This window comes from Protopterus annectens, chromosome 8.part1 (genome assembly GCF_019279795.1).
Source record: "Protopterus annectens isolate FY-2018-M chromosome 8.part1, PAN1.0, whole genome shotgun sequence".
In the NCBI taxonomy this organism is placed as follows: Eukaryota; Metazoa; Chordata; order Ceratodontiformes; family Protopteridae; genus Protopterus; species Protopterus annectens.
Window position 1 is genome coordinate 303,736,238 of NC_056742.1, and position 15,885 is coordinate 303,752,122.

General features: G+C 37.6%; 1 protein-coding gene across 1 annotated transcript in view; it reads left to right on the forward strand.

Annotated features, from left to right (window-relative positions):
- Positions 1 to 850: 850 nt before the first annotated feature.
- Positions 851 to 15,885, forward strand: part of LOC122810324 (histamine H3 receptor-like) — a 564,528-nt gene continuing 549,493 nt past the window's right edge. The window contains exons 1-2 of the mRNA XM_044081891.1: positions 851 to 1,426; positions 10,460 to 10,626. Coding sequence (XP_043937826.1) covers positions 988 to 1,426; positions 10,460 to 10,626 — 606 coding nt within the window. The 5' untranslated portion in view covers positions 851 to 987. The remainder of the gene's footprint in view (positions 1,427 to 10,459; positions 10,627 to 15,885) is intronic.

The following is a 15,885-nucleotide window of genomic DNA, read 5'->3' on the forward strand; positions in this document are numbered from 1 at the left end:
CTAAAAAAAAAGCAACGGAGATCTTGCTTTCTCCGTTGCTTTTGCCCACAGCTCTGATGTACTGCGCAGGTGCGCAGTACATCAGAACTGCCGTGGATGCCAGACATCTGCGGAAGGGCAGTAAACAGGCATTATACTATGCCATTATTTAAGAAAAGTAATAGTTTCTTTTCTTAAACAATGTCATGGTATAATAGCAACAACCCACTTCTGGGTGTGGGTAATGCTAAATTTACCCACGGTTGGCTTTGTTTGGTCCCTCTGGCTTCGCCCTTGGGACAAAACCACGCCAACCGTGGGTAAATTTAGCATTACCCACACCCAGGCGTGGGTTATTGCTATATTATTCCTCACCTAATCATTCGTAGTGCATTATAAAAGTAAACCGTCTGCATGCTAAAACTTACCTAAACCACAGGCTTGTGTTGGCTCTTCATTTCTCACAAACTGAATCCTCTTTCAGTAAAAATGCATCCATTATCTTTGATATTCTGATTAATGCGTGAGACAAACACCTCGGTGACATGGGACAGTCATCTCTATTTCCCGTCGCCGTCCTAACAGCCCCTGATTTGCTCTATTTGAATGACTAGCTGCAAGCAGCCAGGCGCTTGCTGATACCATATTAATGCATTTATCTATTTATTGTAGTATCTGAGCTAGGTCAACCAATGGAAGATACTTTGAAATCTGTCTGAGACAGACAGACAATAACGGGCACTGCATTTCGCCAAGTATGTTGGTACTGAGGGATTTAAACAATATTCTGTACAGTGTACAGGGTATAATAAAATATCACGGGAACGCTGATACTAATTCTCCTTATAGTCTGACGCAAGCATCTGGTCGCTTCCAAAACCGATAAAAATGCAAACTGGTCATTAGGATCACTCTGCTAAACTCTGAGCTGCACGGAGCCACTTCATTGCTTGTAATCAGCGAACATGAGTAGCTTGAAGACAATTTTAAAGTTTTTTTACAGTACTAATGAAATGTTTAAGAAAATCTGCTGCCAATGAATTACCATACCTTCTAGGTTATAAGGGAGACCACAATTTCTTTTTGGAGGTACCGGCATATAATAAATGTGACCCATCTGCAGCGCAATACATATTGTTTGAGTACACTTGTGTCCTACTGTGTATGGAGCGTGAAAGCAGAATGCCCGAGGAGCTGCAGTGTAATGGTTCTGCGGGAGCATTTTCTGAGAATGTCTCATCTCTGAATTCGGAAGTCCCTGCCGTTCAGCACCTTGGACAGTTCTCCCATCGAGTTTCGGTGTTTCTAATCGTTCTCATGGTACTCATGGTTATGGTCACTGTCCTTGGAAACGCTTTGGTCATCTTGGCTTTTGCTGTGGACAGAAGTCTGAGAACCCGTGGCAACTTTTTCTTTTTGAATCTGGCCATCGCAGACATACTGGTTGGCAAGTGACATTCCAGTTTCTTGTGATTGTTTTTAGTTGATTTCATGTTTCTTAGCCGTGATTAACACTTTGTTTAAAAGTTTATGTTGTGTACGTTTTCTAGAAACAAATAAGAAAAAATACTAATGGATATTTTCGGGGGTGGGCGAGGTAATGCTGCTTTTGAATAACAATAAAAAGTGACAGATGTGTTGTTGGTGTGCAACTGGTAGATATGGGGGCATTTGTAAAGACTGGGAGACAACTCGACTACAGTTAAAGGTGCACTTGCATTATCACCACGGATGCAATTGCAGGGGAAAATAGGTGACATTTGCACTGATGATTTCACTTGTATAGGCAGGAACAACTTGCGGTATAATAAACAGCCGCTGGGCTCATCCATGGACACGGTGAAAAAGACTTGAACAATATATCATACTAGAAAGAAGTGCAAATTGGATAAAACAGCTACTATGCATGTAAAACGCATAGCTTTAGGCGTGAAGAAATAACATTAATCTTGGCATACTTGTACAAAATAATTTGCAATCACTACATGATGGAAAGTAGTGGGCTTTCTAACTAAATCGTGTTTAAATACTTTAGTACCACAAAATCTTTATAAAATAACAGAGACTTTGAGCTGAAGGACATATAAACTTCTGAAACTACGTAAACTGTAGCTTTTAGTGTATTGGAATTTTAAATTATTAGGGTATTAGAGAAACGTGCAACTTTATTGCTGCTGTTGAAAACTGTGTATACTTCCTAAATTAATAAACAGCTAATTATAACACATATAAACAACATATACAAATATTTGAGTGAATTCCGATCAGTTTATCATGGTTTTGAACATGCACTCATTTTATATTACATCAAATTACATAAGGCAAAGTGATAAGTGGTAAAATATTAATTAACAGAGCTGGACAGCCTAATGAAACCAGGATCATATTTACTGTTGTTTATTCACAGCAATGCAATACATTAAGTTTGCTGAGATTTCTACCCTGCCATAAATAGGTAAATCCAAAATACAGTTAATCTCTTTTATCTTTTTAATTCTGATAACTTTTATTTAGCATACTCATCACTAAAAGTCTAAAGAAACATTCATGCATTGTACTGTAGAGTAAATCAGTGTTGCAGAAATACCCTTGCCAAAACATGTCCCCTTTTTGCAGGAACTATTATACTGTATCAAAATACACTCTAAACTTAAAACATTGAATGTTGACCATACTGTGACTCAAGTTAGCCATGTGGTCAGAGATCTTCAGCCCAGTCATCTTGTTCAGTCATCATGCATTTTTTACATATCGATCTTGATATTCAAAGCTGCAAATTATGATGCAACTTTTTTGTTTTATCTTTTAAAGATATTAACATTCTGTGTGATATTTCTTCACTTATCCAGTAGCAGCTGCCGAGGTTCTTCCCTTGGAGATGCTAATGTCCTTGTCCTCACTCTCTTGCAGTCTCAGTACTGGAGTGAGTTTTTGATATTTGCCTTACAGACACAAGGTGCAGTGTTTGATTTTCACATGGCTTATAGGTTCATAGGTTCATAGGTAGGTACTAGGCTATCTGCCCAAAGGCATTTATAAGCCTAGCCAGAATGTGCTGGCTTTTGCCACCCCCTTAGATTAGTTCCCTGTGCCTCTGTCCAGCAGATCCATTGAAGTGATCCATGGGGTAAACTTTTTGTTTCCCACCCACTCGTCAAGGTTTCTTTTGAAGAGGGTTAGCAAGGAGCACTGCCTAATGTAGATTGGAATCTTGTTCCAGAGAATGGGAAGTCTCTGGGACAGGAATCTATCCCTCCAGCACATCCTATTTATTGTTGTGGTGAGGTTTAGATCCCTGGAGCATGTGGCTCGAGGGGATATGGTTTTCTTTAGGTGGAGCATGTCCATCAATTCTGGATTGGACATGGCCTTGTATGTCAGACAGAGATCACCTCTGAGTAGGCGGTATGCAACCGAGTACAGCTGGAGTTTTTTCAGTTGAGCTGCATAGGGCATCTGCTTGAGGCCAGTAATCCTCTTGGTGAGGTACTTCTGTGGTCTTTCCAGTTGTTGCAGGTGTCTTGTAAGGTACATCTCAAATGGGGCATTGTACTCCATGATGGGTCTAATGAGTGATTCGTACAAGGGCCCAATGACCTCTTTTGATCTGCATGCAAACACTTTTGTGATTAGGTGGGCCACACAGAAGGATTTTCTAACCACTTTGGCAATGTAATTATCAAAGGAGAGGTTACTATTTACTTAGGTCCCCATATCCCTTATTACATCTTCTGTATTTAGGGGGCTACCACCTATGTGGTAGTTTGTGGGTACTTTGATTTTTCCAAAGGGGATGACTATGCACTTTTTGGCATTTAGCTTGAGGCCATGGTGAGACCCTTTTGGAGGATGTCTGTGTCAGCTGGAGAGTCAATTATAGCCCCTAGTTTGCAGTCGTCTGTGAACTTGGTCAGCCATAGTCCTCCTGTGCTTGCCTATACCTCTGAGAAGTATACGTCAAATAGGAGGGGTCCTAGGACTGAGCCTTGGGGAATGCCACTTGTAACCGGTTTAGAGTCAGACCTAGCTCCTGCAACTCATACCATGTGGATTCTGTCTGTGAGCCAGTTGGCAACCCATCTCGTGACATAGGGGTTTATGTTCAGGCTGGTGAGCTTGTCTAAAATACCTGAGTGGGGAATGGTGTCAAAGGCCTTTGTGAGGTCTAGGTAGGCTGTGTGGACTACCTTTCCCTCGTCTATAGCCTTGGTAACTCTCTCAAAGAAGTCCACCAGGTTTAGGAGGCATGATCTGCCCTTAACAAAGCTGAACTGGATAGGGTCCAGTGTTTGGAGGCTCCCAATGTCTCTGTTAATGCCATGATGATGCACTCCATAGCTTTGCTTAATTGGCTAGGCTTAAAATGGCCCACAAGGGCAGTTAGCCTAGTACTGATCTATGAAACTATGATATAAAATCAGGAAATGAACAATTATCACTTATTAGGTGAAGCAAAGGATAATACAACTATGCAGAGATAGCCAGTGCCATGGTGTAGGTGCTTGAGGCATTGGCAGGGAGGGATAGGTGCGCTCATCCAGAGGGTGTTTGTTAGATATGCTCCTGAGAAGAGGTGTGGTGCATAAGTGGGGCGTAGCCTTTAAAAGTTGTTGGAAATACAGGGGTGGGGTAATAAGAGTAGGTCATAAAAAATACCCTACTTTCAGCAACAGATGCACTTGTCAGCACTGTCCCCAGGACACCCTTAAGATCCATGATGGCCCCAGCTAACTTGGAGGAGTCGAGGGGAGGAAAGAGGAATAGGGAGACCCAGCAATGGATGGGGGCACTGGGATAGCTGTACATAATTAACTAGAAGAGGAGGGGAAGAAAAACACAAGGCTAGACACAGAAACTTGCAACTAACAGAACTCAAACAGCATAATTTAAATAATCCATTGACAGTTATCTCTAGCCTTACTCAGATTATAGCTGAACCCAAGGCAGCTCTAAGTCAATGGAGGCAGAATACAAAGAAGAGAGAATGTCAGAATGACATATTAATATGTGAAGAAATGGACTCTGTCTGAAAAAAAAATCACAACTGACTTGATATTTCCACCATGCCACTTTCAATCAGAACAAAGTATAACTGAATGTTAATCACTTATAGTGATCAAAAAGTATTAGTACTGCACAAAAATGAAAACATTATCCAAAACATATGCTTCCTTTCAGTCTTTGCCTATAGTCATCATTTAACATGTTCATATTTAGATTTTTTTTTTAACAAATTTGTTTACTGGCTGAAAAAATTCTAACTGGATTGTATTTTGTTTTCAATCTAAGATTGTTTATTGAATTAATAAATGACAAATTTGTATTCATGCAAAGGCATCAATGTTTACAAATTCAGAATGCACTTCTAAAGTTTTTTACCTAAGCTTGCAATTATATTGAATATACGTACATGTAAAATGATGTCTCATAACAGAGATTATGTTCTGGAACCAGAAACTCTCAAGGCCGTCCTAAAGTGAAGCAGGCTATGCTAGTGCACATAAACTTGAATGTACACACACAATAATATGATAGAACAATTTAATAAATAAATCATTCTGTTGAAGTCCTTTGTGTATGGACAAAAGTGCTTAATGTTTTATTTATTAAATTGTTCTATCCACATTAATGTGTGTGTACGTTTGAATTTATGTACACTAGCATAGCTTGCTTTACTTTGGAACTGCCTCAGAGTTTCTGGTTTCTTGTTGGTTCTCCTAAAGGTTTCTCTCTGTTTTTCTTGGTTAGAGATTATGTTCTCCTAATCCTAAAGCTACTAATGATGTGGGGAGGGAGAGAACTGGGTGTGGAAAAATTTGAACTCTCACTTATCTTTGAATATTTGTAATGAATCAGAATTGTTGGTCTGGAAAACACTTGAGGATATGTAATACAAGTGTGGCCCATCTCATACTTATCTAGAAGAGGGTATTTAACAATATCCTGGAAAAGTTGAACCTCACTGATAATGCATGACCTATGAACTGTTAAGTCTCTCAATTTATTTTTCCATATTGCTGATTTTGTATTTTATTTGTAAATTTGGTTCACCAGGTCCCACCACTGGGCAGCCACTGTAGGCATTGCTGAATGTTTTTTTTTTATTTTTGTTACTCTACTAAGTGCTGGTATAGTTACTGTGCCTATGGGTAATCTGTCTGGCTAGGTAATGTCCTGGATTTCTATAAGCCCCAAAATAACTAATGGCACACTGACTAATATAGAGTTATTTAATATTTGCTGACATAGCCTCTCTATATTCCTCCCACTGTTATGATAGAATTTCCCAACTTTGCAGTCTCAGAGCACCATAAATTACTTGTCCCATCTGGAATATGTCATGTACTTATTCTGAGATACACAGTGATATATAAAACATTTTCCAAAAATAGATATGCCATCCTGGTGAGGAGGTGATAATATTTGGAAAGCAAAGCATTTAGATCCTTTATGTCAGTATAAATGAAATTGCAATAGTCTGTTAACTATATGTCATATTCATACCATATGCTGAACACTCAGTGGGGTTTGGGGCTTATCCACTTAATGTACAATATTATATTTAGCTTTAAAAAATTATGCAGTCTGTAAGTGCTATCAATATTTGAGTTAAGTAAGTAACATTGAGGACAAGTTTTTCATTTATTGTACCCAAGCACCTTAACATACAAGGCCATGTTAAACCCAGAGGTGTTGGACATGCTACACTTAAAGAAATCCCAATCCCTCAGAGCCACATGCTCCAGGGATCAAAATCTTGTCATCACAATAAACAAAACATGCTGGAGGGATAGGTTCCTGAACCAGAGACTCCCCAGACTCTGCAATAGACTGCCCATACATGTCAAGCAGAGCACCTCTTTGGCCCTCTTCAAAAGGAACCCTGATGATTGGATGGGAGAAAGGACATTCACCCCAGGGATAAAGTCAGTTACCCTGCTAGACAGGGGTCCAGGGAAGTAAATAGTGTGGGAAGAAATAGCCAGGGAATTGTTATGGCTAGGCTTGTATAGGCCCTAGGCCAATAGCCTAGTACCAACCTATGAACCTATGAACCTATGAACCTTCATATTATCTTCACACACAGTTGTTTTACATTATTATTTAGTCTTTCTGGTTGAAGCACCCATGACAAGTAGTAGAGAGAATATTTAAACAATCTAAACCCTTAATTTAAGATGGTGTTTTATAAGATCTCTGGATTGCTTTTATAATTAATTTACTATGGGACAGGAGCTTAATGAATGTTTGTTGTACTGTCATTTCAAGAATAAAATCATAGGATACCTGGAAACTCCCTTCCACTGAACATTTGAGGTCAATTAGATTTGTGTGTTTATTCCTATCAGAAGGAATAGTAAGATTTCTGTAGCTATAATATTAAGTACTTGATGACTGTGGTTTTAAAAGTAATCTTCAGACAGATGGTGGCAGTCTCTGAAATTTAAAGATCTAGTAAAGCACTGTATCTAAGACCATGATGGACATTATGTATTTTTAAATTAGCTTCCTCCAGTTGTGTAACGTACTTCTGGGAGGAGCAACATCTATTTGTTTATATAAAGACTTGCATATGGAGACTGTTTTCTGTGTCACATCTAGGAATATATATTTACATTCTTTAGTTAATCACTGTAATAATATTCTAGAATATATCCAGATTTATTTTGGAGGTCTTAGTTTTTGTACTGCAAAGGTTTAACCTTAGGTAAGCAGTGAAGGATTTAACCAGTAAAATCAGTGTTGTTGCCCCTGCTTTAATTGCCATGAAATCCTTGAAGTATATATTGCTGTAGGGTGAGAACTAAGGCTTCTGGTAGTTGTAGATACTGCAGTGTTTTTAATAAATAACTTATTCACATCCAAGATTATTTCTAGAACCAAATGTTATAGGCATTTCTAGGGTTTATACCAATTCCTTTCATGTTTTCCATGGTTTGTCTGTCCTAGTAAGCAATGATGGTTCAGATTAGGTATAGTGAGTTGAAACCTTTTAGTGCACGTAAATATGTATACTTTATCACAGTTTGAGAAAGAGTAAGAGACAGACATAAAAATTAAATCTACAGTCCTTACTTGGTTTCATTATGGGAGTAAGAAAAGTTTGAGTTTACGAAAGGAAAGTTTAATTTATTGAACATGTTTGTATAAAGTTTGTAAAGCAGCTCTCCAGGTTCTGAATCTAAACATTTGTATAGCTGCACCAGTAAGCTTCATGAGGAAAGCATTTAGGGAGCTTTTGATCTGATATCATCTATTGTTTTTCTTGTTATCTTACAGGAACATTTATCAGTTGTAGGTGATCACTTTAGAGAGGCCTCATGGCCACAATTATGTTATTAGTTAATCATTGGCATATGTTCCTGAAAAAAAACTGCAAGATATATTTTTTGTCATATTTGACCATCTGGTAGTCATACACATAACAAAGGCAATTATTCGGTTACGTTTTCAGATACATGGCATAATATGTAGAAGTTATATTTTATTTTCTTGATGTCAGCTTTGGTTCTGATACCTTCTAGCATCTGAAAATGAAGATGTATAAAATATGCCTTATAGATAGGGTCATAGGTGTCTAGACATGCAGTACAGGAGACCACTGAAGATCTATCTCAATTTCTCTGAGAGTATTTTCTCCCCTACTCTGAGGTAAAGTGGTCTTGGAGTTAGTATATGTAAGTAGCAGAGGTGTGAGGACACAACTCCAGTGTCAGGAAATTAACACTTTAGAGGCAGCAGTGAGTTCTGGAATTCACTATTTATGGTTTAAATCACAGTTTATATAATCAGAGTGCTGGGACTGACAGCATCAGATTTTACACTTGTAATATGTAGCTGTCTAAGTCACTGGAGAAGCTTAGTTCTCCTGGATGGGCCATTAAGGTTATCAGCATTTAAGGAAATTAAGTGCTTAGTCATTGTATCCTCTGTTTACTCACTGAACTAAGTGGCGTTAGTGAAGACTTATAACATATGGATAATGTAGATTACTGAACCGTTCTCTGAGATATTCTTGTTTATGTGGAGCACAACAACTCCAGATGTCAGTCAGTCCAGTCACTTTCCTGAGGGGTTTTGATTAAAGCTTCAGAAGGCTGGGAAAAGAAAAGGTGGTCACCAAAGGAAGGAACAAACAACAGACAAGCGGAATCTTAATACTTATGTACATGTTGGACTGTGAGAAAGAAGATAAATTAGCTAATCCAAAATGTCAGTTAACTGTTGAAGTGATTTCTCCAATATCTGCAAAAAAATGCCTTCACAGTGATTGTCCCAGTGCAATACCTGGAAGTACAGTAATGACCAAATGGAAGGCACATGTAGTTCAACTGCTAATGGTCGTTCACGTATAGGTTCCAAGGCAAATATTAATCTTTAGACAGCTCAATGTGGATCATTTCTCTGCAGCCTTCATTTTCAATCCCATTACAAGCAAAGTACTTTTGTGGAACTGGAAAGGACAACTTTTCACTTTTACATGCTGGCATACCTTGACTATGCTAATTTAATAATTGTGTATGTCTTTACTAAAAGAGTAGATAAGTGTGATATAATTAAATAAACCAATGTTAAAATATCCCTTTTCAAGCATATATTCACTCATAGGTTGACAACAGGGTATATTTATGTTTTCCCCTTTAGATCCTTCTTGGTGATATTTCTTTTAGGGACATCAGTTGTCTTGCACAGAGAACAGCTTCCTTAATAGCAGATGTTGGAGGAAGGGATAGGACTTGGATACTGCAGGTTAGCATTTGTTGATCAAGCCAGGAATTAAATGGGCCTTTGTTCTTACTGACAGCTTTCATTTTTAGATGATTATTTCTCTAGGTAAGTGAGAATATATTGTACAGACAATACAGTTCTGTACTGACCCAGTATGTACAACTGGCTTCAACCGAGAAATACACAAATATGAGGACTCCAGCAAATATCTTTTCTTCCCTTTTCAGCTTTCTAAGTAGGTTCTAGAATTCTAATATCATAATCAGAAATGCAACTGCCATATGATAACACTTTATTCAGAGTGGGGCATATAGCAGTAGTTTTAATATAAGCATATTCAGAACCTTTATGCATAAACCTATCTTATGAAGAGGTGCTAGGATAACTGAAAAGGTGCTAGAAAGACTAGAAACACACAAGAAGAGCTCTTGTTAAGATGTTCGCAGTAGAGAATACGGAAGATCATGAGTTCTACTTTTTTTTTAACCTGAAACCAGAAATCAAAGATTGATGTGGCAGATGCTAGACGAATCAGTGTTAGGGCCCACAGACCTCTCATTTAAATTTCTTATGTTAGTAAAGTGTATTTGGTGCAGTCTGTGTTATTAGACTACTTTCTGAGAATAATTCCAGCAACCTACAGCAGCAGAAGACTAATCAGTTTGGAATATTTTGATCAGTATGGTTAAATTATTTTTGTCATACAGTTGATGTTTTTGTGCTGATCATCTTACTTCTTCTGTATTCACAGGTGGCTTTTGCATCCCATTATACATTCCTTATGTGATTACTGGCAAATGGAAACTGGGTCGAGGCTTATGTAAAGTGTGGCTAGTAATGGACTACCTTCTCTGTACAGCTTCAGTCTTTAACATAGTTTTAATCAGCTTTGATCGCTTCACCTCTGTTACAAGATCGGTAAGCCATACTATATTTGATAAGAAAAGCTACTGTAATGCTTCCCAGTGAAAACATTTGTAACACATATACACACTTTCAGTCCATGCAATGTTTCACTGAGTGAATGTTAACATAAAAAAATCTGTGTATGAAACACACGTTAAAAACTGCACAGAGTTATCTGCAATGCTGTGTACTTATTTTATTTATTTTATTTGTCATTTGTTAACCGGGTTAGTTCAACTGAGCCAGTGGCCCATTTCAATGGAGACCCAAGGAGAAAAGTTCCAGACAGTTATTACAAAATTACAAAAAAGAAAAACATCTCACAATGAAGTTTTATGCAAACATTACAACAATGTGCTTTACATGACAACATTAGAAATTTACAAAAGGCCTGAGAATGAAGTTTACATAAACATTACAATAATGTGTATAGCATGCAGTACAAAAGTTAGAATTTTTTTTAATCAACAAAAGGAGAAAGAGATGCAAATGAAATAGGACACTTGCAATAGGTGGGTATTAAAAGTGTGAGAGGTAGTAAGGTGGTAAGGTGGGATTTAAGTGGGATCATTGCAGTGACAGGCGTTGGTATTTAGGAGAAAAGTTTTAAGTTCGGATTTAAAGAGATTTATGTTAGAAATTATTCGGATGTTAAGGGGGAGCTTGTTCCATGCATGGGAAATACTATATTTGTAAACAAGTTTACCAATGTTTTTGTTTGATTTATAGGTGTCCAGAAGAAGCTGGTCAGAGCTGTGGAGAGTTCTGGTAGGGGTATAATGCAACATTAGTGAGGATAGAGCAGGACAGGAAAGGGGTTTAACAGTAGATAATGAGTCATTTGCAGCTGGGAGTGACGCAGGTGCTGGGTGAAGTCAAGCCACTGGAGTTTTTTTTTAGTGCATGGCAGTGATGAGATTTGTAGGATTCATTACTAGCAAATCTTGCAACACTATACTATGAATGACAGAGTTTAGCCAAAAGGGTAGATTGTAGATGTGAAAAGATGGGGGAGGCATAAAGTAGACATGGAAGGAGGAAGTCCTGAGCTAGCTTCTGCCTGAAGTCAGGGGCTAGGTATTTTTTATGTCTGCAGAGTAGGTCAAGTTTTTGATTGGTCTTTCTGATATAGTGCTGAATATGGTATCAAATTTTAATTGGTCATCGATAATAACACCAAGAAGTTTAGTATGTGGGTCAGGTTGCATGATGGTATTGTCGAGAGAAGAAATTGTGAAAGTTGTTTTGAGATTAGAGAGGGTTTTTTGGAAAAAAAGAGTAGTAGCTTTGTTTTTTGGGGATTTAGAATTAGTTGCTTGCGGTTAGCCATTTTTCTAGAGATAGGAAGCTATGCTGAGTAATAGAGAGGAGATTAGAGAAACCATCAGAACAGGTAATAAGGGTAAAGTCGTCCACATATTGTGTCAGGGAGGATGCTGTACAGGAAGTATACAGTTGGTTTGTGAAAATATTAAAGAGTAGAGGGCCAAGAATCAAGCCTTGAGGCACTCCAGTTTGGAATGGTAAGTAAGGGGATCAGGTAGCCTGCCATCTTACTGATTGTTGTCTATTAGTGTGATAGCTAGTGAATCATTTAATAGTAGAGGGAGATAAGCTGAGTTGTGACAGCTTATTGAGAAGTTCGGAGTGTGATATGGTATGGAATGCTTTAGAAAGGTCAAGAAAGAGGCAATAAACCAGTAAATTTTTGTCCATGGCTTCAGCAATGGTTTGAGTAAAGGACAGTAGGGCAGTAGATGTACTATGATGGAGGTCTAACACCATGTTGCATAGGGGTTACGAGGTTATTATCTATAAGGTTCTTAATAAGCTGTGTGAATGGATTTTTCAAGGAGTTTAGATAACAGAGAGAGGATAGCAATAGGCCTGTAGTTGGATGGTTCATTGCTGTTGCCCCCCCTTGTGTAATGGAGTGATAAAGAATGATTTCCATATATCTGGACTTCTATCCAGTCTTCTAGAAAAAAAACTGAGATGTCTACATGCATGTATCTGGGGTACTATTATTATTATTATTATTATTATTATTATTATTATCGTTATTATTTTCACTACATTGTGCTTAAGCATTTTCATTTATGTACTATTGAGACTTTTAGTGGAAGAGATACATTTTCTAAACCTTGACCTATTTAGCATAAAATTACAATTTAATTTATTTTTGCAAATTTGTTTAATTGCTCATGTCCTGTTGCTTGCCCACTTTCAGAAACATTTTTACTGTACACAGAAATTATAACTTTGTGACAAGTAGATGTATAATTTTTCTGATCCTGCATTTAAAAAGAGGCCCTGGGATTTATAAACATAGTGTGCAGGTGTGTGCAAGATTTCTGTGCGCTGTGTTTAGTGTGTCAACATTCCTGAACACAGTTCATATCACCATACTAAATAATGGCATAAAAGGAACATCTGTATTTGTGAATGGTATACAACAGTGCATATTATACAGTGTGTTTTATGCACTTTGCTGTTATTGTCATTGTGGTGCAGTTCAGGCACTGAGTCACAACAGAGAACAGCACAGTAGAAACACAGCATTAATAAGATATGTGTCATAAATACACCTTATAACTATTTATTCACTGTAGTGCTGCAATCCAGTAACATTTATAATTGTGGTTCTAAAAGAATTGCCATTCATTAGACATGATGCAGTTCCAAAAGAATTGCCACTCATTAGGCATGATGGTGGGACTAGGTCATTATCATATTGTAGTGCATGATGCATGCTGATTACACTCCAATATTTGGTAAAAGACAAGCTAGTTAAGTGCCAGAATGTCGAGCAACCCAACCTTAACAAATGTAATGCTCCCCTGCAAACGTTGTTAAGGAAGGGGCCCATGCTAGGCAGTAGAATCTCCCTCTACTGACTAGAAAATGACAGCAGCAAAACAAAACATTTATTTCTGCCTGCTGTCCATACAGTTAACGTACCTAAACATCCTGTAAAAAAAAGAGAAAGACAGAGACAGAGCGAGAGTTGCTAGAATAACAGGATGTGTGTTCTCCTGCGTAGTCTGAAAAATGTAAACAATGAAATTCAAATTATTTATCAACATCAGGCTTCAGTGGTTTGTCTGAAAACAGTAAATTTTATTAGGAACAGACCAAAAATATGAAGCAATAATCTGAATTTCCTGCGAAAATCTAGACAGCTGAGAGATATGGCGGCAAGTGTAAACATAATGGACTGTGCTATACTACCTCTCTTACAGTGCTCGCTAAATGTTTTACGGTTTTGAAAGCTGGGAAAAGACTTACCAATTTTTTTTCTTTTTAATTAGTAGTACATGGAACAGAAAAAACTCCATACATTACAAAGAATTATGATCAACTCACCAATCATAACACTGAATTATGTGTTCTCAACACAGATGCCAACATTAACCTCTCGAGTTTTGTTTTCGAGGTGAACTGCTTGGCATCCATGTCTCGAACACATAATAAGTGAGTTATGATCGGAGACCCAATCATAATCCTCTGCATGGTAATGAGAAAATCTGGTGCTGATGGAACTCCCATTGGTTGGAGCTTAGCATCATCATCATCATGTGGGGGCAAGAAAAGGTGCAGTCATGACCAGAATTATGTGCAGGCAAACTAGGTGTCTGCCTTAGGCTTTATTTGGTCAAAGGCACTTCTCTGGCTTGTCTTAACAGAGGAAAAAATGCTGCTGCCACAGTATCCTTCTTCACGATGCCATCATTTTCATGGTTTTAGCTCAGTTCCACCTACTATCTGTACAACCAATCAGGATTAACTGTTCAGATCATGGATGAGATGAAATCAAAAGTTTGGAAAAACATTATATTGAAAAACATGGCCTTGAGCAAAACTGAAAATGCAGTGGGAAAGAATGGTCTGAATAGTAGCAAGTAAGTAGATACTTATGGGCAGCAGATGGATTTGCATACTTCTCAACTGTCTCTGATTTTGCAGAACATGTCCCTGGTAAAATGTTTGAATTTCTGGTAAATCACTGAAGATTGCAGTTAGTCAGTTTGTCAGACATTAGAATTTTGTGCATCTTATTCTTCAGACGATACATGCTGATGTAAAACCTGTCGTTCTATTAATTTTGTAACTGCTTAGATTAATACTTAAACTTGTCCCTGGTTTGGGGTCTTTGTCTTCCCATTAGTTCTGGCTTTGTACTTAGGTTCTGAGTAAATAAGTTGAGAACTATGTGGCTGAACTCTTGGAATAACATGTATTTGTGTAAAGTTAACTGAAAAATGCCACTAATGGCTCAGAATGCCACTAATTTTGCTTCATTTTTTGGTCTGCTCCTCACAGAATGTGGAGTTTTCTAGAAAATCATAGAGGATTGCAGTCATTAAATAATGACAGTCATTTCAGTTTTAGACTTATATTCCTTCAAGAAAATGGATATGCTGTTATTATAGCAACTAAGTATATCAATATTTAAAGCGGTCTCTGATTTTGTTCCTTTGTCCCCGATTCTTATGCTAAGAGGTTGACAGCTATTTGAACATACTGCTATATGTCCATTATTTTATTTATTTATTTTATGAGACTTGTACATCTAAGACATGTAAAGAAAAACTAGCTGTAATTGCTGGGGCTGTCTGTGGAAGAAAATGACTGACTGTTGTTTGTTCATTATTCTGGCTTTGCAGGACTGTTGTGATTTGTGTGGAGCAAATCAGAATGTTTCAGTGTGTGCCCATTATCATTTGTGTGGAACAAAGTTGAAATACATTACACAGCCATAATTTTATCACAATCAGATGTCTGAAATGTACACAGAGACCATTGCTTGTTTAAGGGCAGTGCACTGTCTGGGAACAACAAGGTGGAATGCATTACTATGATCACTATTCTTTTTCACTTTCCTTGCAATCAGACATACGATATCAGACGCATATACTGGGGATAGTGGTAAGAAGGCATGCTGTTTATATATTTTTGACAGCAACAGGCTGAAATATGTTGCTGCATTATACTTTTTAGTATCATCCCAGTCTGCCATCAATGAGTATTTAGGAGGTGGATGTCTTTTGAGTGTAGGAGTAAGGAGGCATGCTGTGTATGTATGTATATATATATATATATATATATATATATATATATATATATATATATATATAAACTACTTAAAATATATTACTACGACACTTTGTACCTTTACTTTCATTCCAATCTAACTCCCTAGGGATACACAGAAAGTAACTATAGTTTTTGAGGGTAGGGAGGCAGGCACTATTCCCAGATATGATTTAC